Source organism: Euleptes europaea, chromosome 7 (assembly GCF_029931775.1).
Source record: "Euleptes europaea isolate rEulEur1 chromosome 7, rEulEur1.hap1, whole genome shotgun sequence".
NCBI lineage: Eukaryota > Metazoa > Chordata > Lepidosauria > Squamata > Sphaerodactylidae > Euleptes > Euleptes europaea.
Window position 1 is genome coordinate 82,717,141 of NC_079318.1, and position 26,867 is coordinate 82,744,007.

Genomic DNA, 26,867 nt, shown 5'->3' on the forward strand with positions numbered 1-26,867 from the left:
GTATTTTCATGCTGGGAAAAGCCTCTATCTCCCTTGATATGCCGATAAAGAGAGGACGGCCAGCTGCACTCGGTTGTGGCCTTTCTCTCCCTCACTTAAGGGTCAGCTAGGCTGGTAATCGGATCTCCTAATATCTTGTTTTAAGGCTAAAAAGCAACCCCCCCAGAGGAAGTGACAGTAGTGGCAGAACCAATTTTTATTGGAGCTCTGATGTAGGTAGAGGGAGGGTTTAACTCTTTCCCTCCTTCATATTTTCTTCCCAGTACAAATATTTTCATACACAGACCCCTCAAGATCTTATTAGCCCCACAGGGGGGAAAAGATAGGCACCTTTTTGTCCCCCCCACTTACTTGGATAACAGTAGTTTGGGAGGGAAACTGATTTGTATCAAGGAAGGGTTAATCCTTTCCCCGCAGTTGCTTTGTTAACCTTAAAAATAAATTGGGAGAGCTGATCACAGATCTTCCATGTCTCTTTTTGCTGCACCTTTAGTCGGCAAGTATCTGTTCATTAGTGTTCAGATTCAGATGCTTTAGTTTAGGGCCTCATCACTGAAAATATATTCAGAAACAGAGCCCTGGTTCCGTTTAGCCTCATGAACATAGCCTTATTTTTCACCTGCTGTTTATTTCCTGTTTACGTTCCCCTTGTTTTCAGTTTCTGTGCAGCATTTAGTTTTAACCAGGACCTGTTAGCTCTATTCAACATTTTCAGTGCTATGTCTCAGGCTCGTGAAGTAATTATGATGAAGAAGATATTATTCCACAGCTCAGGGATCCTCCTTGCTCTCAACTCACTGGTTGGTTTTGCAGAACCTACTTCTTGCAGCATCAACATCTCTGCCCCATCTGTATTATTATGTTATTATCATCATTGTTTATCTAATAGAGATAGGTGGCCCCACTGTGCAGATCAACACATCCTTAAAGGGAAGGCAAGCCAGGCTAGCGTATATGCTTCTGCAAAATTGGGATAACTGATAAACTGGAAACCTGGTTTTGTAAATATATCTGTTTTTGAAGCTAAGTACAGAGTAGTTGGATCTTGGGGGCAGGTGAAGGAGGGACACCACACAAAACCTCAGTCCTCATCCCATTCACCCCCCAGATGACATTGTTTGGCCCGAACTCGTGTCTGCATGGCATTAACTGTTTTGCCTTTTCTTCAGGAACATTCCAAGAGGATGCAAGCTTATCGGGCATCCCCAGGGTCCGTCTGTACTTCTCTGTCCAAGTCAGTTTCCATGAGTGTCATCGACAGCTACCCAGATGCAGATGGTGAGCAAGGATGCTGTTTGGATAAGCTCCTTGGAGATGTAGTTGTTACCACCCAGAGGTTGAGCTGGGCAGAATTTGGAAGACTCTTGCCCTCAGAGGCATCATTCTGAATTAATTTATGAATTCATTCATTCTCTCCTAAAATATGAAAGAAACTGAAGCATGTGCTTCTGTGAATGTGGCTGGTTGGGATTTGCTACTCACAGAATGAGCGTGTGTATATATTTTGAAGGGTCTGGATTGTGCTTATGCCTAGTGAGTTTGAGTTCCAGGGAGGTTTTACGATCACTGGTCTTTCTAGTGTAATGGCAGCCACTAATGGTTAACATACGCGTTTCTGGAACCTTTCTCTGTTATTAAGATCTATCCACAAGGGGAAATAGCTAAAGTAAGACCGTATCTTTTCTTTGATCATCTGATCCTGTTGCAAACTACATTAGTTTCTGGCCACTACTCAAGGTGCAGATTTTTACCTTAACTCTCTGTATATTTGCTTGCCCAACCACTAGGATCCAGGGCTGGCTCAAGGGTTTTTTGGTGTCCTGGGTGAATGATGGCCCCCCTCCCCCTGCATCATGGGGAAGGTGCCCCCACCCAGGCTGCTCTCACTAGAAGGTCCTATCTACTTCTTGGGCGCATCTGTGTGGCAGTGCCTCCTGCTTGCTGCACCGCCACTGATCCCAGACCTAGTGATGAGGGAAGGCCCTGGGTGCCTCCAGTTTTCATGCAGTAGTGCCTGGGCACTACTGCAGGACATGACCCATCACACATTCCTGCAGGAGGGCTAACTGAGTGCCCCTCCATCTTTGGCATAGACTGGTTCCCTAGGCAATCGCCTAGGTATACCTAGTGGGTGGGCCAGCCGTGCTAACGTTTGCTGCAGAAGCATGAACTTATGAAACTGCTTTATACTGAAAGAGGCTGTTGGTTCACCTCATTCCGTATTGTCTTATGCATCCCTCCCCTGCATTTGATGTAGGGTTGCCAACCTCCAGGTACTAGCTGGAGATCTCTTGCTATTACAACTGATCTCCAGCCGATTGAGATCAGTTCACCTGGAGAAAATGGCTGCTTTGGCAATTGGACTCGATGGTATTGAAGTCCCTCCCCAAACCCCACCATCCTCGGGCTCTGCTGCAAAAACCTCCCACCAGTGGCAAAGAGGGACCTGGCAATCCTAATTTGATACAAAAGTCTTCTTAAATCACTATATACAGCGGTAAGGGGGGAAAGCGCACGAGACTAAGGATCCCCCAGGCTTGTATGTATAACAAAAAGAACTGGCTTGTTATTCCTGAATGATGCCATAGATCAATGGTTGCCAACCTTTCTTCACTGGTGTACCCCTTGGCAGCCCATTTCCATAAATTGTACCCCTCATATTACCAAAATGTTTGTAATTAATATAGTTGCTGTTGTTTCAAATGCCTTCTCCTGCCATTGTTCAGTTTTTTCCTGTGTACCCCTACATGTCATGGTTTGTACCCCTGGGGGTACGTGTACCCCAGGTTGGGGACCAGTCCCGTAGATGGTACTGTCCAGCTAGCTGGCTAACCCATGGCTGCAAGTTTTTCCATTTCTATTGAAGAAATGCGTGGGAGCTCTCACTCCTGCCAGCATTTTACAAATGAAACTGTGTTCACTCCTGTGAATATCCCTACTCGTATGCCAAGGGTCACTGCCAGAGGCATACCTCCTGCTCTAGCGACATATTCTGCTAGAAGGATATTCACAGCCTGCTGTACATTATATTAGTTTACGCTGCAATATGTTGTTCTGCATTGAACTGAGATGAAGCAGCAGGTGTAAGTAAACAGAAGAGAAAATCAGGTCTGTCCCAGGTAAATAGGGACAGTTGGAACAGATGCTCGATTTTGTTATAAAAAGGCCAGGCAAGTAGAATTTTCCAGCTTAAGTGAAGGTCCTCTTAAGGTCATTTGGAAAAATTATTTACTCCTAGAATAATCTTTTAGGAAACAGGCCACTAAGAACTTTCATTTGCTTTTGGTTTGGCTCTTTTTGCCTGTTCTAACTCTTGTTTCCTCTTCCCTTGTCAGAAATCTCCCTTTATACTGATGCAGTGAGCCTAGCCAATGGGTAAGTAGCAGTTGTTACATTTTATTTGCTTGCAAAGGGCTTTTAGTTGGGCCAGTCTAGAACTAAGTCATTGCCCTGGGAGTGAGCTTTGGATACAGCTGCACTTGTAAAATCTTTTCATCTTCCCAGCTGTGTTATTTGACCTTTCCCCAATGGAGAGGGGGGCAGCGGAAACCCCTGCCATTAATTATCAGTAAGGCTAATCCTCCCCATTGTGCTGTCCTTTGTGAATACCAGATCCCAAGAATCTCTTCCATCCCCCTCCTGCCGAGCACCACTAGCTCTGCTGGTAATTCTTTGTAAGAAAGGGAGTGGCGGGGTAAAGAAGATATGGAGAAGATATCTTTCTCTCTTTTAAAGGAAATAATCAGTGTTATGGAGGGTGGGTAGCTTATTGCAGGCCCAAACATGTACCACCAGAAGCTCAGTAACCCTGCAGCCTTTACTGGCTGACTGGAACTGCCAATCTAAGGGGCTTGTCATGTACACTATATAGCTGATGAGTTAAACTTGGTTTGCAGGGTTTGCATACAGAAGGCATGTTTTAGTCCAGGTTGCCTGTCCTTTGTCTGCCCCATGTGGTAATGGCTGCCATTCAAGGTGGAGTATCCTGCAGGTTGCTCCCAGAAGGAATTTGCCAGAATGTCCCCCATTCCCTTCATGTCCAGGGAAAATCTATCTCCTCTGTCTGCCCACCCACCCCTTGTCTGTCAGCTCTTCTCTTCCTAAGGTCCCCAGGAAAATATATCCTAGCCTCTCCTATCCCAAGTCTCTGTCACCTTCTACACATTAAAATCCAGCCAAGGTGTAAGCTGGCCAGTTTTTTGTCTCTAGGTGGGAGAGCTATTTGCATTCATAAAGTCTCGATGGCTGGGTGTTCAGCAAGGTAATTATTGGAATGAGAGAGTCTCTGATAGCAACCAACTACTCCCACTTGGCTACGGTTGCCAACCTCCAGGTAGCACCTGGAGATTCCCTGCTACTAAAACTGATCTCCAGACAATAGCAATCAGTTCCCCTGGAGAAAATGGCTGCTTTGGAGGGGGGATGCTATGGCATTATGCCCTGCTGAAGTCACTCCCCTCCCCAAACCCCACCCTCCCCATGCTCCACCCCCAAAATCTCAAGGTATTTCCCAACCCAGAGCTGGGAACCCTTGGCTTCTGCAGCCAGAAAAATACTTTTAAAATCTAATGTATGAGTTTGCAAGCCTCAAAACTTGAAATATGGGGATGTGAGCCCCAAATGAGGGGCATTTTCCCCCATATGGAATAAAAACTCTCATAACTAATAAAAGTGTTTCAGGGAGCAGTGATGGGAAAAGTAGATGGCATGGGGCTAGGAGGACCTGTAGACTGACTCATGATGGCCTAGTACAGTGGTCGGCAAACTCATTAGTCAACAGAGCCAAATATCAACAGTACAACGATTGAGATTTCTTTTGAGAGCCAAAACGCCTTTTAACAACCATTCATGCACGGGAAGTTTTGCCTTGGATTTGCCGCTCTCTAGATGCACATTTTCCCCATCTGCATTCTCAAAACTCTGCAGGGGGGCTTATTGTTGAGTTTTGAAAATCTGGATGGAAAAAATGTGCATCTGAGTGGCAAATCCAAGGCAAAACCTCCCATTCATAAATGGCCAATAACCCCCCACACAGAGTTTTGAAAATCTGGATGGGGAAAATGTGCATCTGAGTGGCAAACCCAAGGCAAAACCTCCCATTCATAAATGGCCATGCACAAACGAGAAGGAGAAAAGCTATCGTCACCTGCACATGCACCCCCCCACACACACACCCGGTGCCCCGCAGCCACGCCCGGCCAAAAGTTCTCGGACTCCACGAAGCCAGCCCGGCTGTGGCGAGGGAGACTCCAAAGCGGAGGGCGGGGCAGAAGGCAGCGCCCCCGGCCTGCTCTTCCCTGCGTCTCCGCCCTGCCCCGCACCTACCTCGGCCGCAGCCGACACCCCGCGGCTCCTCGCCCTCTGGCTTCAGGGGGCGTGCTTCCCCAGCCCTTCCTCTGGCCAGCCAGCCCTGCCTGCCCGGGCCGCGACCCCGCACCTCCGCCCCCTGGCAGAGGGCCGCGAGCCAGGGGGGAGCAGAGGCGAGGCGACAGCCGCCCGCCCGCTCGCCGGCCGCTCGCCGCCTCCACCTGCAGGGAGGAGCCGCAGCACGCCGCCGCCTCCTCCTCCTCGAGAGCCGCACTCAAGGGCCCAAAGAGCCTCATGCGGCTCGCGAGCCACGGTTTGCCGACCACTGGCCTAGTACTACATCCTGTATGCGTGGACCATTTGTGGGAACTATTTCATTTAGGAAGGCGCCCCTAACTCTGTGGTCAAGCATGCAAAAGGTCCCGGGGGTTTCCGGCAGCAGCTGTTGGGAAAGACATTCTTTGGCAAAGTCAAGGGAGGCAGTTCTGATCTAGATGGACCAGTGGTCTGATTTAGTACAAGGCTGCTTCACATAATATGTGAATTAATGGAATAATGCTCCCTGTTTGCCTATTCTGTTTCCTATCCCAGGAACATGTTTTTCATATTGATTTTTTAAAAGTTAGGGAATACCTTTTGGAGCACCGAGCACAATTTGGACCTCACTAATCCTTGGCCTGACAATAGACATACTCTGTTCAACCTTACAGGGATATCATGAGGGCAAAAAAGTTGTGTACTAACCTGAGCCATGTACTCTGGGAAATAAATTAAAACATAAAATTATGGTAAAACTTTTTAAAATACATAATCATTTGTTTAAATTTGAAAAGTGAGGTTTTAAGTTCTCTGGGTTTAAAATTTACAGACAATGCAGGATTTGTTAGAGAGGTCAGGGGTTTATCCTGTAAATCCAAGAATTCCCAACACCCTTCTCTCTCTCTCTCACTCTCTGCCTCCCTTCTAGGGGTTCAAATTACAGCCTCTCTCTCTTTCTACTCTCTCTCTCCCCCCACCTCTCCATTTATTTGGCAAAGTCTCTGTTCTTCTCCATCACTGCCCTGCCAGTTTTGATTTCCATCTTCATTACATGGCTTGAGTGGTGGCAAGGGAATTGTTGCTGTTTCATAGCCTGGCTTCTTTAGGAAATCTGCCTTGCTATGGTTTTTGTAAAGGCTGATCTTTTCCCACTCACTGGTTGCTCACAGCCTTTCAGTATGCTACAGCTAAGGGACTAGGGACAGTTTAACTTCAGTTTGGGATGTGTGTAGGTATTCATTTAAGAGATAGAGAGTACTGTTCTAGCAGTACCCTTTCCTAGGACACTTTGGAATTCCTTTCAGTACTAGGCTTGATCTCTGGAGCATGTAAAAGGAACAAACCAATAAGGAAAAAAAATCTGTCACTGAATTATCATTGGTTCTTGTGGGTTATCCGGACTGTGTAACTGTGGTCTTGGTATTGACTTTTCGCCAGCAGCTGTGGCAGGCATCTTCAGAGGAGTAACACTGAAGGACAGATAACCCACAAGAACCAATGAACTCTGACCGTGAAAGCCTTCAACAATATTTTGAATTATCATTGTTTGAAAGATAGGATATCATTGATTGGTGGATCCTTTGGCTGTGCTAGTGGGAAGGAGCTTGCAGTGATGGATTTCCCCCCCCTTCTTTCCATGGCATCCCTGTGATCAAAAAGCCACTGGGTCTGAGCAGGTGGGGCTGCAGTGAGGGCAGGAATCTGGTGAAAATGCCCTCACCTTTTATTTGGCAACTGCGGAATCTGCTGTGATTCTTCTGCTGATGGGACAGAGAGAGGTTGTAAGTGACTTTGACAGATTTTTCACTTCTCACTGCACACCATGCCTAGTGGTTTTTCGCCCAAAGAGCTCCTGTGGACACCATCCCAATGCCTTTTTTGGAGGTCACAGAGAGTGGCCATGAGAAAGGAAGGGCAGGGGAAAAAATCCATCACTGCCAGCACCTTCTGCTCATGTTCAATTGATCACCCCAATAAAAAAATAGTATGTAATTTATCTTCTTCAATGCTTTGATATCAGCTGAGCTGTGTAAACTGAGATATATAGAAGAAGATAGGAAATGTAGAAGGGGGAAGGCCCTTCCAGCATAGCTGCACTGATTCACAAATGCAACGTTAATTATAATTCTATTTAGTATGCCATCCTAAATGAATGGACAAACATTCATATAAATGCCACTGCCATTTATTTCTTTAAAACTTTTCACAAACTGTATTGTCTTGACAACTCTCTGCAATTTGATGACTTCTTGCATCTAGAGGGTTTTAAATGTATCACTGTTCACTGATACTTGGTGAAGGGCTTATACAAAACGGGGATTTACCTGGAAACCTGTCAGATATTTGTATATTGTGCACATATTTAGTGTAATGTTTGTGATGTCCCAAATATATAGTGTGTATGGCTGTTAACAATAGGATCTTTTGGAAGACATTAATTCATAGGGTCACCGTGAGTTGGAAGCAACTTAATGGCACCTAACACACACATTGATGTATTAGCGTTTAGTCTTACTATATTTGTAATAAGAGGTGCTGTAACGGTGTTTATAAATTGTGAGACAGATGGAATACTAAAATTGTCATCAAGATGGGAGGTGAAAAAAAATAACATGTTATTGTATTTAAAGTTCAAACTAATACAGTAACTGGTATAAAAAGGTGGAATTTATATTTTTGTTTAGTAATAATTTTTAACATTGATAGAAAATATCCTAGTAGTAAAAATAGCAGGGATTCCAATAATAATGCTTCAGGTGGTTGCTTTACTTTGCTTATGTTTATGATTTTTTCCTTTTGTTCTTCCCCCTAAAATCCCCTCGTTAATTTCTGTATCCCATATTTTAAAAATCAATTAAACATTTTTTTCAAAAAAAGATGGGAGCCGAGAGGGCTCCAGGAGGTGGAGACTGGGGGAATCTATGTTGCGAGAAAAGGTCTGAAGCCCTGAAATCCTTTCCGTGTCCCAACAGACTTTCATCTCTTTTCCCTCCACCCCCAGCCGCTGACTGCTTTTGCAGCTTAAGCAAACAGAGATGCTTCTATGCTTCATCTCCCCAGCTGGGAACAGGAGCAGCCACTCTCTGAGGTCACCAGGGGCCGCCAAGGGAATTGGCCCCTCCCTGTTTCCTGGCCCAGAAACAATAACAACAAAAAAGGGGATTGTTTGTTTTTGGTTGGTGTGTGTGTGTGCATACGGCCCACGCTTGTTTTTTCTACCACCCATCTTTCTCACTCTTGTGTTCCCTCCATGCTTTCAGTTTTATCACCGGGAGCTGCGGGCAGCTGGACACCACGACGGGGGAGGCCGAGGACAAGGCGCACCCGCACAGGGAGGGGACCACCCTGGGGAGGACCCTTAGCTTCTTTAAAAAGATGGCTGGGAAATCAAAGGTAGGACCTTGGAGTTTTTCATATTGTGCTGCCACCAGTCAGCTGGACTGCTTTATTTAGATAACACACACACGTTATTTATTCATCATTTATTTTGGATTCAAAGGCATTGACTCGTACATGACGTTCTGCTCCCCTGATTAACGATTTTAGGTCTACAACCATGGCAATAAATTCCTTTCCTCAGGCCCTTGATGTAAATTTCAAAAAATGATGAACTACTCTCATTAGCTTATTTATTTATTTCCTGTAAACTGCCAAGCTTCTTCATTTTAGCAACTTTCCCAGCGCTTCTGTAACTGTTGATTACACTTTGGTAATTCCTTCTTACACCATTTTCTGACAATAGCCTTTTGACCCTTTGTTCATTAGCAATCAGGTGTTAGGTGGGGCACATATTTCAAAAACTGTAATGAAATAATTGAAGGGGCTTCCTTATTTACCAGCCCAACAGATTTCTGATACTCGCACCCTGAGTTTTGGCCAGAGGACCTGCAAATAGGGAGCTGGTGCCTAATTCCCAGCACTCCAGGTTCAAGCACTACTGGTAGAGCAGATGGTTCCAAGATGTACATGATGTGTAACAGTTGTTGACAAAATGCAATATAATATTGGTGCAGCTTAGTTGAAAGGCAACAATGTGGCTGCACTGCTTGATTGGTGCAAGTGAATTTGAAATATCATGATGAAAGATGCAGTTTGATGACATAAATACATTAAGTGAAGGTAGGCAGAAATCCAGCTAATATATAGAGATTTATCCATTGTTGTTTGGCATTGAAACAACAAAGCTGGGGAGTATGTTGTTTGACAGTAGTGTAGCAGCTGGGATAGTGGACTGCAGGCAAACCTCTCAGCCTCAGCCCTCTGTTTGCAATATGAGGATATGAATACTGGTCTACCTCTCAGGGCTGTTGTATGCATTACAATAAGATATTGTGTATGAAATGCTTCAAAAGTACAGATGCTAAGTATGATTATATCTCTCTCAAAATACTAGAATGCAAGGTCATCTGCTGAAACGGAAGGGAGAGAGATTCAAAACATCCAAAAGGATTTATTTGGCCATAAAGCGCATAGTTAAATTGTAGAACTCACTGCCCCAGGATGTGGTGATGGCTGCCAACTTGGATGACTTTAAGAGGGGAGTGGACATGTTCATGGAAGAGAGGGCTATTCAAGGCTACTAGTAAAAATGGATACTAGTCATGATGCATACCTATTTCCTCCAGGATCAGAGGAGCATGCCTATTATATTAGGTTCCGTGGAACGCAGGCAGGATAATGCTGCTGCAGTCATTGTCTTGCTTTTGGGCTTCCTAGAGGCACCTGGTTGGCACCTGTGGACTGCTGGACTTGATGGACCTTGGTCTGATCCAGCATGGCCTTTCTTAGTTTTTATCTTTTGTTTTAATACTGAGCCCTTCTTTTTAATTATTTTCACTTTTGTCAGTACTTTTGAGAGGTTATGTTACACGAAACATAGTTCTTTTACCAATCCATGAGACTTTGTGCCTTTTCCCTTGTAACATCCAGGTAAACCTGATTTTTGACATGCTGTCATGCTGACACCTTTGGTTGTGGTCTATAGGGGAGGGGCAACATATGGAGGATGATATCACTCCATGTATTATGTTTATCTAGACATTACAAAGAAGAGAAGGAGTAAAGAGGCAGGGAGGGCAGCAGCACTGTGCATTTTGTGACATCTAGAGAAGACCTCATAGGTTTATTTGGTTGATACCTTCTTTTGATGTGTAATATGACTCAGGGCATGGACCACAGGGGGCCAGGTAGGACCTGGTTTCCTATCTTTTGTGATGGATCCCTTAAGCTGCTATTTTGAAAAAGCTTCAGGAGGAGCTAAATTGGTGGGGCTCAGGTAGAAGGACTTGTAGATTTCCTTAAGGGCCTCCTGCCTTTCCTCTCATAATGAGAACATTGGTTTGAGTTAAGTCTGCCATTCACCGATTATGTTAACATTTTTGACAATTCCAATGAATACTTTATAAGTTGATGTATTGGGGAGTTCTCCATTGTTTCGTAAATGTCAATTGAAGAATTACAGTGGTTGACCTGCTAAATTCAGGGGGCTTGGTGGGGCTGGAAGGTTACTAGGAGAGAATGCACAGTGCATTCAATTATTGCATGCATTGAATCACAGTTTTAAAAAGGTCTTCCTGCACAGCCATCAGCTGATTATATAAGAACACAAGTAGAGCCCTGTTGGATCAGACCAGCGGTCCATCTAGTCCAGCATCCTGTCTCACATAGTGGCCAACCATATCCTCTGGAGGTCCAACATCAGGGCATAGAGGCCGAGGCCTTCCCCTGATGTTGCCTCCTGGCAACTGGTATTCAGAGGTTTACCTGCCTCTGAATGTGTAGATTCCTTTTAGTCACCATGTCTAGTAGCCACTGATAGGCCTGTCCTCATGAATCAGAAACACAGGAGAAGTGCATTTAAAGTTGCTGCTTTGTTTTTTTGTGTCAGAAACTTTTCTTGTGCATTTAGAACTGAATTTCTGTTTTTCACATATGTGCACCATTAACGTGGAGAAAAGCAGTTAAGTGACATGTGAATTTGGCCTTTGTAATTCAGGATCTCTACAGAAACACCCAGCAGCCAAGCATGAACAAGACTTTCCCATAATGTATGAGATAGCCCTGAATCAGCTAAGACCAGAGTTTTTTAATGTTAGCAATGAATGGGACAGTGTCACAAAGAAAGTCATCAGGAGATGGTGCTGTTTCTTAATATTGAAGATGAGCTAAAATCTATTACTGCTAGCAGTGTTACAATGATTTTAATTTGCAGTCCTCTTTACTAACTTTATTGGGTTCCCCACCCATCCACCTACTCACAACCACACTGTAAGTTCGAGTCACTGAGGGCCAAAACTGTATGTTAAGTACAAACATGAGTCTGTGAATTTCAGTGGAAGATCTGGGGAGTGGGGAGTAAAGCTGCATTACCCTTTCCCTTCTGTTGTTTTCTTGGTTCAGATTGACTCCCAGTTGTCTTTCTGTCTTCAGGAGAAAATGTGTGTGTGCCTTGTGTGTGTTAAGTACCATCAAGTCGCTTCCGACGCATGGCGACCTTATGAATCAAAGTCCTCCAAAATGTCCTATCTTTGACAGTCTTGCTCAGATCTTGCAAATTGAGGGCTGTGGCTTCCTTTATTGAGTCAATCCATCTCTTGTTGGGTCTTCCTCTTTCCCTGCCTTAGAGGGGCAAAAAGCAACTGGGGGTGGTACAATTTTCAGTAGCAACGACGACAAAAAATTAGAAAGGAAAGGGTTAAGCAGTTCCCTATTTCTTCCCCTCCCCATTCTTCCACTGAAATTCACAGCCTCAAAGGCAGGGTTTTGGTCCAGAAAACCAAATGTCTATAAAAGATACATGAGGTTGTATGTAATATATAGCTTTGGCCTTCTGCATGCACATTATACACCTGATTAACTGAGGTTGAATGAGAGTGGCTTGCTCAAGGCTGCCCCATGAATGGCAAAGATGGAGGAAACCAGGGCTTACAGTTACAAGCTTGTGATCCCCAGTATGGCCCCCATGGGCACTATGGTGGCCACTGCTGTGTTTGCTGGACTGCACTCCCCTGTTCCTAGGGTTGCCAGCTCTGGGATGGGAAATACCTGGAGGTTTTGAGGGTGGAGCCTGAGGAGGGCAAGGTTTGGAGAGGGGAGGAACTGCAATGCCATAGAGTCCAATTGCCAAAGCTACCATTTTCTCCAGGGGAACTGATCTCTATCGGCTGGAGATCAGTTGTAATAGTAGGGGATCTCCAGCCACCACCTGGAGGTTGGCAACCCTACCTCTTCCCCAAAGCATCTCTTTCCCAAAGCAAAGAATTAGGGGTGTCTTTCATCTACCTCACTGGGCAGGAGCTGCTTCAGAAGAGTCTCAGACGCATAAACTTTGTGTTGCATGGAGTAGCTGTTTGAAAACAGCTGCCTCAATCATAGGTGGATGCTTTGTTTGTAATCTCCCAACATTTTGTGACTGGCTGCAGAGCCCAATGGCAGCCGCTTTGTTGTGGTACCCACTCCCTGTCCTACAAATGCAGACGTGCCCTGTAGCCATCGGCTATTTGAATCTGATAATACAAGGAACGATTAAAGCTGGTCATCAGAATAGGGTGGGATATGGTCATCAACTAGATTCAAGATCAGCAGGTCATCTGCCCCCAACTTCCTTGTGATGGCTTCTTTATAGCGTTGTCAACCTCCAGGTGGGCCCTGGAGAACTTCCGGAATTACAAGTGGTCTCCAGACTACAAAGATCAGTTTTCCTGCCCTGGAGAAAATGGCTGCATTGAAGGGTGGACTGTGTGGCAGCCTGTACAGCAGACCCTGGTGAAGTCTCTCCCATCCCCAAATTTTGGTCATAATTTGTTAAGGGTGCACAGCGCTATCTTTTGTTTCATAATTCAAGCAACAACTAAGGCATTGTTCTGCTGTAGGGCATTATCAAAGGTTACGGGCAGGCAAGTGGCTAGGAAAGTTTCTTGATGTGGAATGAAGAGGAACAGGACAAACCGGGGAGCCACACAAGCCAGGGCAGGGTATGATGACCTAGAGGCATGATAGCCAGGCCTTGTCAGGAAGAACCAATGGGTTGCCTGAAGTGGAGCCATAAGGATACATCCCTTTCTTTATCTTTCTTTATCTATCTGGCAAGGATCTCATGGCTTAGTAGTAGAGCACCTGCTTTACATGTAGAATCTCCCAAGTTCAATCCCTAGTCTCTCTGTCTAAAGTAGAGTTGCCAACCTCCAGGTAGTGGTTAAAGCAAAGCAAGGCACTTACGGCAAAAATTCCTAGAGTACTCAGAAATTATCAACATCAATATATTCCATTCCAATACAATGTACAAACACAATATCAAGCACAATATCAAGTTTGCAACGGAAAAGTATCCTGCAAAGCTGAATAAAGCCCAAGGATGCCAAGAGTAACAAATAGGTATCCGGTATAATCCTATTTTGCGTCCGCTTTTTCAATTCAGGCAGTCCTGCGATGAGCAGTATATGAACTTCAGAACGTCTGTTCTAAGAAGAGCATAAAATCAAAATAATAATAGGTCAAATCTACAATTAACACTAATAAACCCAGGGGCGTCCTGACAGAAAAGTAAGTATATCATATACATACCCAAAAGTAAGGCACATAGCCACATATTTTGCTAGCGAATGGTGATTCTGCGTCATCTGCTATTGCTCCTCCCACATTTAAAGTGGCAAGTCCAAATTACAAACAGCTGTTCTGTGTATGATGATAGTTACCATCTAGTAAATTACAACATGCATCCAGTTACAAAAATTGCAAAAGAAGTGAGCTGTACAAGTGAGTTTACAAAAAGCTATAAGAAACTGGACAACTCAAAATGCGTGTTGAGCCCGTTTGGATGTAAAGAATTAAAAATAAAAATAAAGTGAGCCTCTTGTTGGGCTAATATGCGATCCATATTTTGTATATGGTGTGATCTATTGTGATAAAGCCAAACCACAAAAAATTGCATTTCATGATCTACGTGTTTCATTTCCTTATAGTGTGCTGTGAGTGGAGCCTCAAAATTATTATTGCGTACTCTGGATCTATGTTCACCTATCCTTAATTTAATCGGGTGTTTTGTTTTGCCCACGTAGAGCAAACCACATGGGCATCTAATTATGTAAATGAACCCTTTACTATTGCAAGTACAAAAATGATTTAATTTAAATTTGAAACCGGTGCGAGTATCTTGGAATTCTTTTACTGGTAGCGCTTGCGCACAAGCTATACATTCCCCACACCGAAAATGGCCAATCAGTTGGTTGCTAGGCAAAAAACGGGACGTGTCAGAGCGTATGAGCTGATCCTTAAAGGAACATGTTCTCCTTAAACCAAATTGTGGCGGTAGTGCACAGCCTGGTAGATCGCGTACAAGATGCCAATGTTTCAGTATGATATTCTGAACATCTCTTGACATGGGAGAATATTGCAACGCCACTGAAAGATTATTCCGAGTGTAATCTTTAGTTCTAACTGTTAAGAGTTCCTGCCTGTGAGCGTTATCAGCTTTTTGTTTGGCAAGATCTATAATGCCTGTAGGGAAACCTCTAGCCTTTAATATATTACATAAAGTGCCAGATTCACGTTGATAGTCTTCTATTTTTGTAGAGTTACGCTTCAAACGTAAAAATTGTCCGAAAGGAAGGTTTCATTTCAGATGCTCTGGATGGAAAGATTGGTAATGCAATAAAGCACCTTTATTGGTAGCTTTTCTATAAGGTTTGAATGCTAACCATTGTTTGTCATTCACGTAAACCGTGACATCTAAAAAATTCACTTCCTTGGTACTATGAGTGCCTGTCAATTTTATGTGCTCATTCTGCAAATTAATCCAAGTCAAAAATTCAGCCAAATTATCTATCAGGTAATAAATGAGAAAAATATCATCTATAAAACGTTTCCAAGTGATGCTGTGCTGGAAAAAAAAAGGGCTATTATCATATACGTGTAAATCAGCTTTGCAGGATACTTTTCCGTTGCAAACTTGATATTGTGCTTGATATTGTGTTTGTACATTGTATTGGAATGGAATATATTGATGTTGATAATTTCTGAGTACTCTTGGAATTTTTGCCGTAAGTGCCTTGCTTTGCTTTAACCACTCCTGTTTTAGGCACTAGTCTCTGATTTTGATTCCATAACCTCCAGGTAGTAGCTGGAGATCTTCTATTACAACTGATCTCCAGCAAATAGAGATCAGTTCACCTGGAGAAAATGGCCGCTTTGGCAACAGGACTCTTTGGCATTGAAGTCCCTTCCCTCCCCAAACCCCATCCTCCTCAGGCTCCACCTCAAAAACTTCCTGCCGGTGGTGAAGAGGGACCTGGCAACCCTAATCTTAAGCAGTCTTGGATATCAGGCCTTGAGGGTTTGGAGAGGCTCTGCCAGTCAGTAGAAACCATAGACCAGTGGTCTGACTCAGTAAGAAACAATTTTATGTTCATGCTGCGCAGTCTGGGAGGCTTCTGGTTCAAGTTCTTCCTGCTCCTTCAAGTTCCTTATACTTACGTGGAGAGTTCTTTTACCTCCCCTAACAAGTAACCAGAGCATTCACACAGCTCGGATTCCCAGAACAGAGGTCATGTGTTGTGGTCTAGGTTGAACCCTGCGATTGGTCGCTTCCTGGGAGCTGACTTGATAAGGGACCTTGGGAACAGCCACATCAGCACCAGAGAGGCTGGCCCTTCTGCCACTGAGAAGTCTCTGGCCTCATGCCACCTTTTCTTGGTGCCTAAAAACAAAACAAAACAACCTTCCTCTATCTTGAACAGCAGCTTCTGGGGCAGTGAGGTCAGAGGAAGCCATGGTCTTTTCCTGCCTCACTCTGGACCAATGGTTTGTTTATCCAATGATTGCAGACACCACCCTGGGCTTTCTTTAGCTGAAATGACTCCTTTGGCTTCCTATTGGGCCTAGAGGCAGCTCCCTTCTGCTTTTCTATAAAAGGAAGAACTTTTGCAGGGATTAAGAGCTAGAAAAATGAGGTTTCACTTACAGACTTAAGTTCACCAGAATGCCCTGTCCTGGGACAAGATGAGGTGGCAGATTTTATGGGGCCGAAGGCAAAGCAAGCAGTTCTAAGTATCAAGGACAAGACAGACCAAAGCCAGCATCCTGTTTCCAATAGTGGCCAGTGAGATGTTTCCGATAAGTTCTTATGCAGGACATGAAGGTGGTACATTGTCCCTGCTCTTTGTCCCTGGGCATTTTATACACTGCTTCTGAGCATGGAAATGCTGTTTAACCACAATGGCTGATATTTAAGGAATAGCTATCATGGTTAGTTTCACCAGGACGTTTCCTGTGCAAGTACGATTAAAGTGAATGGGAGGGGCATAAGAGTATGGTAGTTCCAGCTCTTGTTCATTTCAGAGGCTCATGCAATAGAAAATTCTGGTGGATTGCACCCTGTGTGTGTGGTGGAGAGGTGTTGTTTCAGCCTTTACAATCTGAAATGTGTTTGGCCAGCTTTGGTGGGGGGGTTGTATAATGGATTAGCCAATTCTTTTCTTTCACAAAACTGCCTGCATCCCCTCAGCTGTCACCCACATCTCCCCATTTCTGATCAGTCTCTAGGTGTTGCTCTCTCCCCCGCCCCCTTTGAAATGTTTGTCTTTGACCAGGGGTGGAAGAAGATTGGAAACTCAGTGGGGTGGAGTTGTGGCCCTTTAACCCTGCTGCAGAACAGTTAACCATTCTTAAACATCTAGTTTGTGATATAACTGTTGCCAGGCTACAGCCTGAGTTTCCAAAAATAAATTTTGGCTCAGTGGGTCAGTCATGTTAAGATGCTTTCACGATGACCTCCTTTCTTCGTGATTCTTTTTAGGGTGTTTCCGTTTTCTTGAAATACACAAAGGAAAGCCGGCCTAGGAACTGCCGGCTATGGCCTGACATTATTATCTTCAGGGGCACAAGTAGTTTAGCCCAGGATTCCTTGCCTAATCTCTGTCCTTGCCCTCCCCCTTCCCCCTCCATAAGGAAGCAAATATATAGATTAGCAGCCAGCTGTTATCAGGGTTAAACTCAGCTAGGGATTTCCTTGATGTATAAATGTTCACCCTTCTTGCCCCTTTGTGCTTCAGCAAAATCTTAGAAAAAGGCATTTTCTTGCAATTACTTTCTTGACTGGGCTTCTAAATCTGGAAAGAGGGAAGGAATAATTAAAAAAAAACAAGCATAAAGGATTAGATTGAAATTGCTAGTTTGGCTCAGTGTTGTTCTTGCTCAAAACTGACAGCAGCCTTCTAACATGGATCCAAGCTTCCTTCATGGGCGGCTATATACAAATGCCCCAATTGTTCCTATTTACTGGGGCACTCCCACTTTTCTGGTCCCTGTCCCTTGTGAATCACTATCCCCATTTTGTTTGTATTGGGAGGGGGAGCCTTCTTAAGATTATATTAGACTACATTGCTAGGCTCACAGTTATTCAAGGTTCAGCTCCCTCCCCAGGATCTCCAGAAGATAGTGGGTAGATGCATCGTATCTAGGACGCATGCATGTCAGTGTGTACACATGAGCGCTAAGGTACTGTACAGGACTCAGCTGCCTATTTCACTCCCTTCGTCTGCTGAGGTCTATTTTGAACTCTTGATAACAGATTGTAGGATAATTTTATATTTTTATAGTATATATTGAAGTGAAAGAACAAACTCCTTGGCTTGCGAAACGGTGCAGGACATAGGGTTGCCAACCGCCAGGTAGTAGCTGGAGATCTCCCGCTACTACAATTGATCTCCTGCTGATAGAGATCAGTTCACCTGGAGAAAATGGCCACTTTGGCAATTGGACTCTATGGCATCCCTCCCTCCCCAAACCCTTCCCTTCCCAGACCCTGCCCCAAAAACCTCCCGCCGGTGGCAAAGAGGGACCTGGCAACCCTGGCAGGACAGGCTATACCAGAACAAATGAATAGAACCTCCAGTAATGTGTATCAGAGGACAGGCTTTGCTATGAGAATTGGGGTGTTAACAAACACATTTGTCAAAGGAAATGTTGGGAAAAGATGTATATGTATAATGGGGAAAGCTGGCTATTGCTTGTACTGTGCAAACCCCCTCACTGCAGCCTTTGAGTGTGTATCTTATTCTAATAATTTAAGTGTTTCTATCTTTTCTCCCCACTGAAGACTCTAAACTGTTTACAAAGAAACACAGAAGTATAATTTATACAACAAAAAGCAATATATGGTACAAGTCCAGCATCCTGGCGTGTGCCTGGATGCACTTGGATGACTGACTCAGGGCCCTATGCTAAGAGCCAAAGGTCAATAGCCCTTTGACTCCTGCTCTTCTGCTTGCCCTAAAAGGCTGACACCACTGGCCATGCCCAAGCTTAAATACTTGTAGCAGGAAGGGAAGCATAAGCTCAGCCCAGTTTTTATTCAACTGGCAAACATGTTCTCTTCCCTTGCTGGGGTCAAACTAGACATGATGGCGGCAGAGAACAGACCCCATACGTTTAAACCTAGGTCTGCCTTAGTTATATAGAGAATGGGGGTGGGTGGGGCATTTGACGTTTATAGTAAAAAGAATATGTAGACAAGGGAATGAAGCTTCCCCTGGACTACCTCTGACTCATTTTCCCCCAATAGTCTTCCTCTCCTGTGCTTTTCTCCCAGTTGAACTCATTTCTGGTATCTGGATTTGACTCCGAAGAAAAGCAACTAGGAAGCGATTTTGTGGAGATAAGTGTCTTTCTTGCTCTTAAAATCACCCTTTGGCTCTTTATATGATTGGGGCAGACCTTCAGCCGGATGGCAGTAATTTCTGGTTTGATTGTCGCCAATGTGACTTTATAGAAGAGTCAGGAATGCTGTCAGTCGTGGAATGTTGACACGTGGCACAGTAGCTTAAAAGATAAAAATAATAAACGGGACTAGGTGTGTGTGCATGGGGAGAAGAAAACTCTGAGTGCTTTGGTTCATGCACATATGTCCACTGGTTGATGACTCGCTCGTGCAAATGTCGCAGAACGTCAGCTCATAGCTTTCCCAGAACGCAAGAGGAAGTTGCTGTGCCAGGTGGTCTATTTGGGTTGCCATTAAGAGCAGCTGAAGAAAGGCAGGCAGATCTCAGTTTTGTGGCAGGATGTTCCTCAGTGTTAGCCGCACATTGCTCTTGCACAGTTCCCATTCATTACATTGGGGCTGACGCAGGAGAATGATCTGGTGGGTTGTGGCCCCATATTTATTAGCTTGTGCTGTGGGTGGGTACGGGGTCTTACTCTGGCTTGCCTTAAACCCAGACTAAAGGAGAGCCCAGCCATCAAAACAGTCAGTCTGGAATTCAGTGGGGTTTGGAGGGCCCAACTGAAGTACCGTTTTATATTAAAGATCCTCTTTTTCTTTTTTGTTTAAATTTGAAAAGGGATGTTTATGTGTGTTATAGCCATTATTGTCCATGGGAAGGTGTGAATTCCTTAGCCCTTTCCTCTGCAGCCTGTAGTTCCTTTCAGGAAATCTGGAGCGGTTAGGAAATTGTCATTAGGAGTGGATTTCTCTCGGTCTCCAACTTTAAAGCACTCTCCAGCTGATTTGGGTTAGGAGGGAAGAAACACTGTCCAGCTGTTCCCAGCCAGACTGAGAGGACACAGCGTGCCTTGTGTAAGAATTGCATCAGACTCTTTGCCTGCCTTTAAAGCAGGTCAAATAAACAGATTGGGAGTTCCGAAATGATGCCTTCTCACAGGTGGCTTTTGTTCTTCTGGCTCAGTGCTTTAGTGCTAAACCAGAAAGGTGATGCAACATAGTAGAAATCTGAGCGGAAGCCGGTTTTGTACCGGTTAAGTTGGGGAGGGTCATATGAGCTTTTCCAAGCTCCTGGGGGTGAGAACTGATGCATATTACATATGGTAAACCCCCTGAAGATAGTTACGGTCATCTGATAACAATTTACTGGTAGTCCCTGGCCCTAAGAGTGTGTGGCTGTCTTTGATGAGAGCCAGGGCCTTTTCGGCTCTGGTGCCGGCCTGGTGGAGTGCTCTGTCCAGTGACATCAGGGTCCTGCAGGACCTCAAAGTGTTCTGCAGGGCCTGCAAGACAGAGCTGTTCCACCAGGCCTATGGTTGAGGACAGCCGTGAATATCATCATCTGCTGGCCTCCTTATCCCCCTCCCTTTGGGTATACTATTAATGTCAACTGAGGGGTAACCTACTGCATATATTTGGCAACATGAGTAGTGTTTAGGCGCCATCTGTATTTTTGTAGTTTTTAAGTTTTAAATTTGGGATTTTATTGTTTTAAATTTAGTTTTTGGCTAATTTTATTGTTGATTATATTATTGTATTTGCATCATGTTATCCGCCCTGAGCTGGCTTCGGCTGGGGAGGGCAGGCTATAAATCACAAAAATAAATAAAACAAATAGTCAGACTGTCCCTTTTTACCCTCTTTTCGGGTCCCAGGTCTGTCTTTTGTATATGTTTTTGGCCTTTGGGGGATGCCTGGTTCAAATTTTGAGAGTGAATTGCTAGTGTTGTCCTCCTTTATAGTTCAGGTCTCTCTCCAGCATCTCGAGAGTTACCCTCTGAGTGGACGGGGTGGATGCATCTTGTATGGGTATGCACGTATCAATGCATGCCTTTGAATGCTATGGTGCCATGCTATGTACAGAAAACAATTCCATGCCATAAACCTACTTTGAACTGATGATAACTTTAGGACAATTATGGTTTTCTTTAGACCCCCCACCAAGCCTTTTGGTTTTTAAATCATTTAAGAATAATCTATTCTACAATAAACCAGTGTGGAGCAGAGCCATCAGAAATATGAAATGGTAGAAATGGGGGCTTAGGCAGGCATCCTTGGTATGAAGATTGGAATGTCCCTGATTTTTGTCTGTGAAATAATTTTAGAATATGACATCATAATTTCTACTGAGGAGAAATGTGTCTGGTGGCACTACATGGAACCCATATGCAGAGCAAAAGAACAAGACTGATAAGAGCCTTTAGTGGTGGGCACTGATTAGCCCTCAGAAGAGTGGTTAGCTGCTGGTCTGTAGTCCCCTTTAGTTAGCCCACCATTCCCCTGAGGCATGCCCCAAACCATCTAGAGACAAGATCTGAGCTGACTTTGAGCTCTTAGCTTTATGTTCTGCTTAGATCAGTGATGCTCACTCAGTGGTTCTTTTATAAGCACTGTTTGCCAATGTGGCATCTGACTCATGTTTCAGAAAAATGGGCAAGGCCCTTACCTGGTAGGGCTTGTGGTTGGTAGGTGGTTGCCACATAGAAACAACTGCCACCAGAGGAACAGGTAAGCTGCGAACCTCTCTGAGAGATATAGGCCTCATGCCAGGGATGGTATTAAATAGGATGGATGGTAATTGCAAATGTGGCTCTTCATGAGCTCTGCACTAAGTACCACTGGTTTAAATTATTACGTTTCATATTACTTCTAGAAGATTATAAATTAAATAAATGAATAAGTAAGGTGGGATTCAATGTGGCTTTTTTTTGGCGTGTTATATTTGAGAGTACATCTGACCCACTTCGTGTCTCTGGCAAGGGGCACTATAGCCTCTTCCCAGCAGGTCTCAATTGCCTTTGAATGCTGCCACTTTTACCCAAACCCAGTTTAGCCGCTAACTGCTTTCAGATGGATGTTGGTTTTGGAGACAAAAGGCAGAAGTATGCTTGGTTAAACATGGCAGTTACTTGTCAGCTGGTCTCCCTGGACATTCTTCTAGACATTTGGGAATTTGTGTGTGTGTCCTAGAGTTCTGTTTCTCTTGCTGATATGGTTTTGAGACTAGCTTATTGTGTTCTCCTATATTCACTTGACTTGAAATCAAAATATAATGTGTGTAATAACTCGACAGTTGGGTTGCAATCAAGAGAAAGTGGATTACACAATTTAAACCATTGCAATCTCTAGGATGATACATCTAATAAACAATGAATAGGACTAGGATTGCAGAAATTTGAAACAAGGCTGTCATCTGAACAAAGCATAAGTATTAAACACGACTTGTTAAACAATACCGAACATGGTATTATAAGTAGAAACACAATGCATTTCCCTAGACTAGTCTGGTATGATGTAGCCTCTCTGCTTTATAAAAATGTCCCCTGAACAATTCTGTTTTATATAGTTTGCAAAATGCTGGGAGTGTGGGAACATTCCTGACCTCCTCAGGCAGGCCATTCCACAGGGTGGGAGCCACTACAGTGCAAGCTTGCCCATATGCAGGGTGGTGCCTCAAGAAGGCCCTGTTCAGATGAGCAAAACGGTCATGGCAGGACTTAGGTGGAGAGGCGGTCTTGCAGACATGAGGGCCCAGGGCCATAAAGGGCTTTGCATATGATAGGAGATACCTTGAATTGAGCTTTATGATTGATGGAGTGACTGCAGAATGGGTGTAATATGCATGCTCTGCCTAGGTCCTGATAATAACCAAGCTGCAGCATTCTTCACCAATCCCAGTCTCTGAGTTGACCTTTGAAAATTGCAGTACAGTAGTCTAGTTTCAATGTTACCATGGCATGGATCCAGTTGGGCAGATCAGCCGAGTCAAGACAGGATGCCATCTTCTGGGCTAAGCTAAATTGGAAAAAAAGCGGGGTTTTGTGGTTGCATGAACTTGCTTCTCTAGCAGTGATCTTAGGTCCAGTATAACCCCAAGGCTCTTAACCAAGTCAGCAATGGTCAACTGAACCCCATCAAAATTGAGAAGCAGTGTCATTCCAGACTTCAGGCTTCCCAACCAGCATTACCTCCATCTTGTCTAGGTTCAGTTTCAATTTGTTTGCTTTCAGCCATTTGTTCATAGCAGTCAGATGGTGGCTCAAGACCTCCATCACATTGCCAAGGGATTTGGACAGAGGAATAAAAGTAGGGTGTCATCAGCATATTGATGACATCCAATTCCAGAGCTATGGATGATTCTCCTAAAGGCTTTACATAGAGGTTGAATAACATGGGTGATAATACTTCACCCTGTGGAACCCTACATGATAACTCCCACACTGAAGATATCTGGTCTCCAGTGGCAACACTTTGAGGAACAATTTAAACCAGTCTAAGGCACGTCACCTGATAGCTACTTTTGCCTCCAGACGCCTCAACAGGATGGCATGATCTATATCAGAGACTGCGGATAAATTCAGTAGGAGCAACAAAGAAGGATGGCCTCTGTCCAGATGAAGGTCATCAGCTAAAGTCACCATGGCTGTCTGTGACTCATAGCTTGACCTGAAACCAGACCGAAAAGGGTCCAGGGCAGATGAGTTATCCAAGAAGACCTGGAGTTGGTCCGCTATTGCTCTTTCAATCATTTTGCCCAGTAAGGGCAGGTTGGAGACTGGACAATAATTGGCCACATCATTTTAAAGTAGAGATGTTTTTTTTTTAAATAGTGGATGGATAACGGCCTCTTTGAATGGCTGAGGATAAGGGCCATGAGTAAGTGTTTGATTTATGATGTACATCAAGGAAGCATTAATTATAGAAACATAGAGTAGGAAGGGGCCTCCAGAGTCATTTAGCCAACCCCCTGCACAATGTGGTCCTGACATGATTTTAGCTGCCAGGGTGGGCAAGGGCCCAGTGCAGAAATAGTGTCCTTCGCAAATCCCAGGATCCTGTCAACATCCATCATGGTAATTGGGTGAAAATGGTCCATAAGCAGACTAGTTGAAGTGTTTCTTCTGCCTGGCCTATATTACAACCAGCATCCAAATCAGTGTGTATTCCCAATATTTTTTCAGTAAAAACCTTGGAAAATTATCACATCTAATTATCTGTTCCTGAGACAAGAAAGGCTCAGATTTAGGAGTCAGCAGATGTTGAGATACCTTAACAATTGTTCTGGTTTGGTCATAAACTAGCTGATGCAATGGTCACAGAGAAATAAGACTGTGGAACTAGGTCGTAGTTGTAATTCAGGCTGCAGAAGAGGCAGAATCAACCAGTTTAGAGGCATTCTGCCCGCGATGAAGCAATGAAGTTCTAGATTGCACCTCTTCAGATGGTGTATGTGTGCGTGCACGTCCTGTTTTTTTTTTAGCGTTTGCAATGTAAACATGTCTTTGCGTATAATAAGGTAGGACTTCAGCAAGAAAGGTTTAACATAGCTCTCTTCCTGATGTGGTAGCTTGCTACAGAAGAAGGAGCATTCAAAAATAGAATGCGTGTACCTGCAATTTAAAGTGCTTTGATAGAGCATAACCTTGTCTGAGCCCAAATATTCTGGCCATTTTGGGGAAGGACTGTGCATATTCTGTGTGTCTGCATTGAATAATAGAATAGTATCAGCTGTAGCAATTTAGAAAACTAGCAAAATTAGCAAAAAGCAAGGGGGGGTTTTCGCTTCAGAAATAGTGAAGATAAGTTTGAGTAGGTGGGCAATATATCTGGTGGAATCTTAGGGTCAAATCAAAGAAGACTTAGTGAGTTCCATGCTCAGGGTTCTCATCATAATCAGGCCCCATGCACTTGATAACTGAACTTTTAAAAAATGCTGGGAGCTGTGGACATCTGGTTTGGCTTTTAAGGCAAAGCCTGAGGTGGGGGTGAGCTAAGCAGGATTTGTGGCAGTGTCAGCCCTTGGCCCACAGAACCAGAAATCACCACAAAGTCATATAGAGTCCAAACAGATGGCTTTTACTGATCAAATAGGCATACAGTGCAAACGAATAAAATGACAGCTATGAGAGGCTCACTAGCTGGGAGATATTATAAGGCAGGAAAGGCGGGAGATTACACGCATGAATACAGTTTCCCAGGAGCTGAGTTCCCAGGCCTAGGTATGCGACCTTGGGGGGCAGACAATACAGCACAGAGACAGAGGCAATAACGAAACCGAGATAGCAGCCTGACATTCTGCTCCCCTCAAGGCCCCCTCCCAGTTCGCAAGGGGGCTGGCCTGTCCGGGTAAGCAATGTGAAAGGCGTCGACGAGGTCGGGGGCGGAGACATCCCGTGCGCGCACCCATTCGTCATAGGCAGGGGGGAAATGTTTCCAACGAACTAGATATTGCAGATTGCCATGGTGAATACGGGAGTCAAGGATCTTGGAGACTTCGAAGTGTTCTTCCCCCCCCACCATGATGGGTTGCGCAGGCGGTGGGTCCGGATGCCACCGTGGAGAAGCAACATGGGGTTTGAGGAGGCTTATGTGGAAAACAGGATGCACACGCCTCAAGGATTTGGGGAGAGCCAGTTCCACTGTGACAGGGTTTATGACCCGAGTAATGGGGAAAGGGCCAATGAATTTGGCGCTGAGCTTATGGCACGGTTGGGTGGAACGGAGATTTTTGGTGGAAAGGTAAACCAAAGCACCCACTTGCAGATCACCCCCGGGGGAGCGATGTTTGTCAGCTTGCGCTTTGTATTTACGTTTGGCCCGGTCGAGGTTGCTAACGAGCCAGGGCCAAGTGGTACGGAGGGCGTGTGCCCAGGAGGCAATGTCGGGGTTCTCCTCCCCCTCTACATCATCTGTAGGAGCGATGGGACTGAAATCTTGTCCATACACAGCAAAAAACGGGCTAAAACCTGTGGATTGATGCATGGCATTATTGTAGGCATATTCTGCTAAAGGTAACAGTTCCACCCAGTTATCCTGGTGGTAGTTAACATAACAACGCAAATAACATTCAAGTACAGCATTGACACGTTCAGTTTGACCATCAGTTTGAGGATGGTATGCACTAGACAATCCCTGTTCCACCCCCACCAACTTGAGGAAAGCTTTCCAAAACTTAGAAACGAAACCACTTCCGCGGTCACAAATTATTTTACGCGGAAACGAATGTAAACGAAAGATATGCGTCACGAAGAGGCGGGCCAGTTTCTGAGCAGAGGGGATCCCTGCGCATGGAATCAAATGTATTTGCTTAGAAAACAAATCAGTAACAACCCACAACACAGTTTTACCCCCACTGAGAGGGAGATCAGTCATGAAGTCCATAGCAATCACTTCCCAAGGTCTGCTGGGCGTTTCAAGAGGTTGTAGCAGTCCCGGGGGTTTGCCCTGCGATCGTTTCGCAGCGGCACAAACGGGACAGCTGCGGATGAAGGAGTCAATGTCGGAACGCATTCCCCCCCACCAGAACTGTCTGCGCAATAAGTGAAGGGTCTTCAGAAACCCAAAGTGCCCAGCTGTTTTGGCTCCATGAGCTAAATGTAAAACGTCCTTCCGGAGAGCTTTGGGTACATACAATTTTGAGTCTTTGTACCAGGACCCCCCTTGTTCCAAAACACCAGGAGGTAGGGTATGAGCGGAACGTTCTAAAAGGCACTGGTCCCGAAGGACAGTTAAAAAGGATTCGGAGATGGGGATTTTGGAGGGAGCCCCCCCGTCGGTCATGGAGATCTGAGAAACAGTTATAGGGCTAGTGCTTACGTGCGGCGGCGCGCAGACTGCAGGCGGCTGAGCGGTCGGAGGGGTAGGAGGGGCGGGAACTCCGGTCTGTTGCGGTGGCGGCTGGGCAGCCGGTTGGGCTGGCGGAGCTTGCGAGTTAGGGAAGGTGTGCTGATGCTGGGATCGGGTTTGCACAGCCAGCATAGGTAGGGCCCCACGTTGCATAGGGGTGAACAGAGAGTTGGTGGGTCTT

The 26,867-nt window shown here is 44.8% G+C and overlaps 1 protein-coding gene across 2 annotated transcripts in view; it reads left to right on the forward strand.

The window, feature by feature from the left end:
* ARHGEF2 (Rho/Rac guanine nucleotide exchange factor 2) overlaps positions 1–26,867 on the forward strand; it is a 142,913-nt gene that overhangs the window by 13,838 nt on the left and 102,208 nt on the right. For both annotated transcript variants that reach the window (XM_056852646.1, XM_056852647.1), the window contains 3 exons: positions 1,170–1,278; positions 3,336–3,375; positions 8,607–8,739. In XM_056852646.1, the coding sequence (XP_056708624.1) occupies positions 1,170–1,278; positions 3,336–3,375; positions 8,607–8,739 (282 nt within the window). The remainder of the gene's footprint in view (positions 1–1,169; positions 1,279–3,335; positions 3,376–8,606; positions 8,740–26,867) is intronic.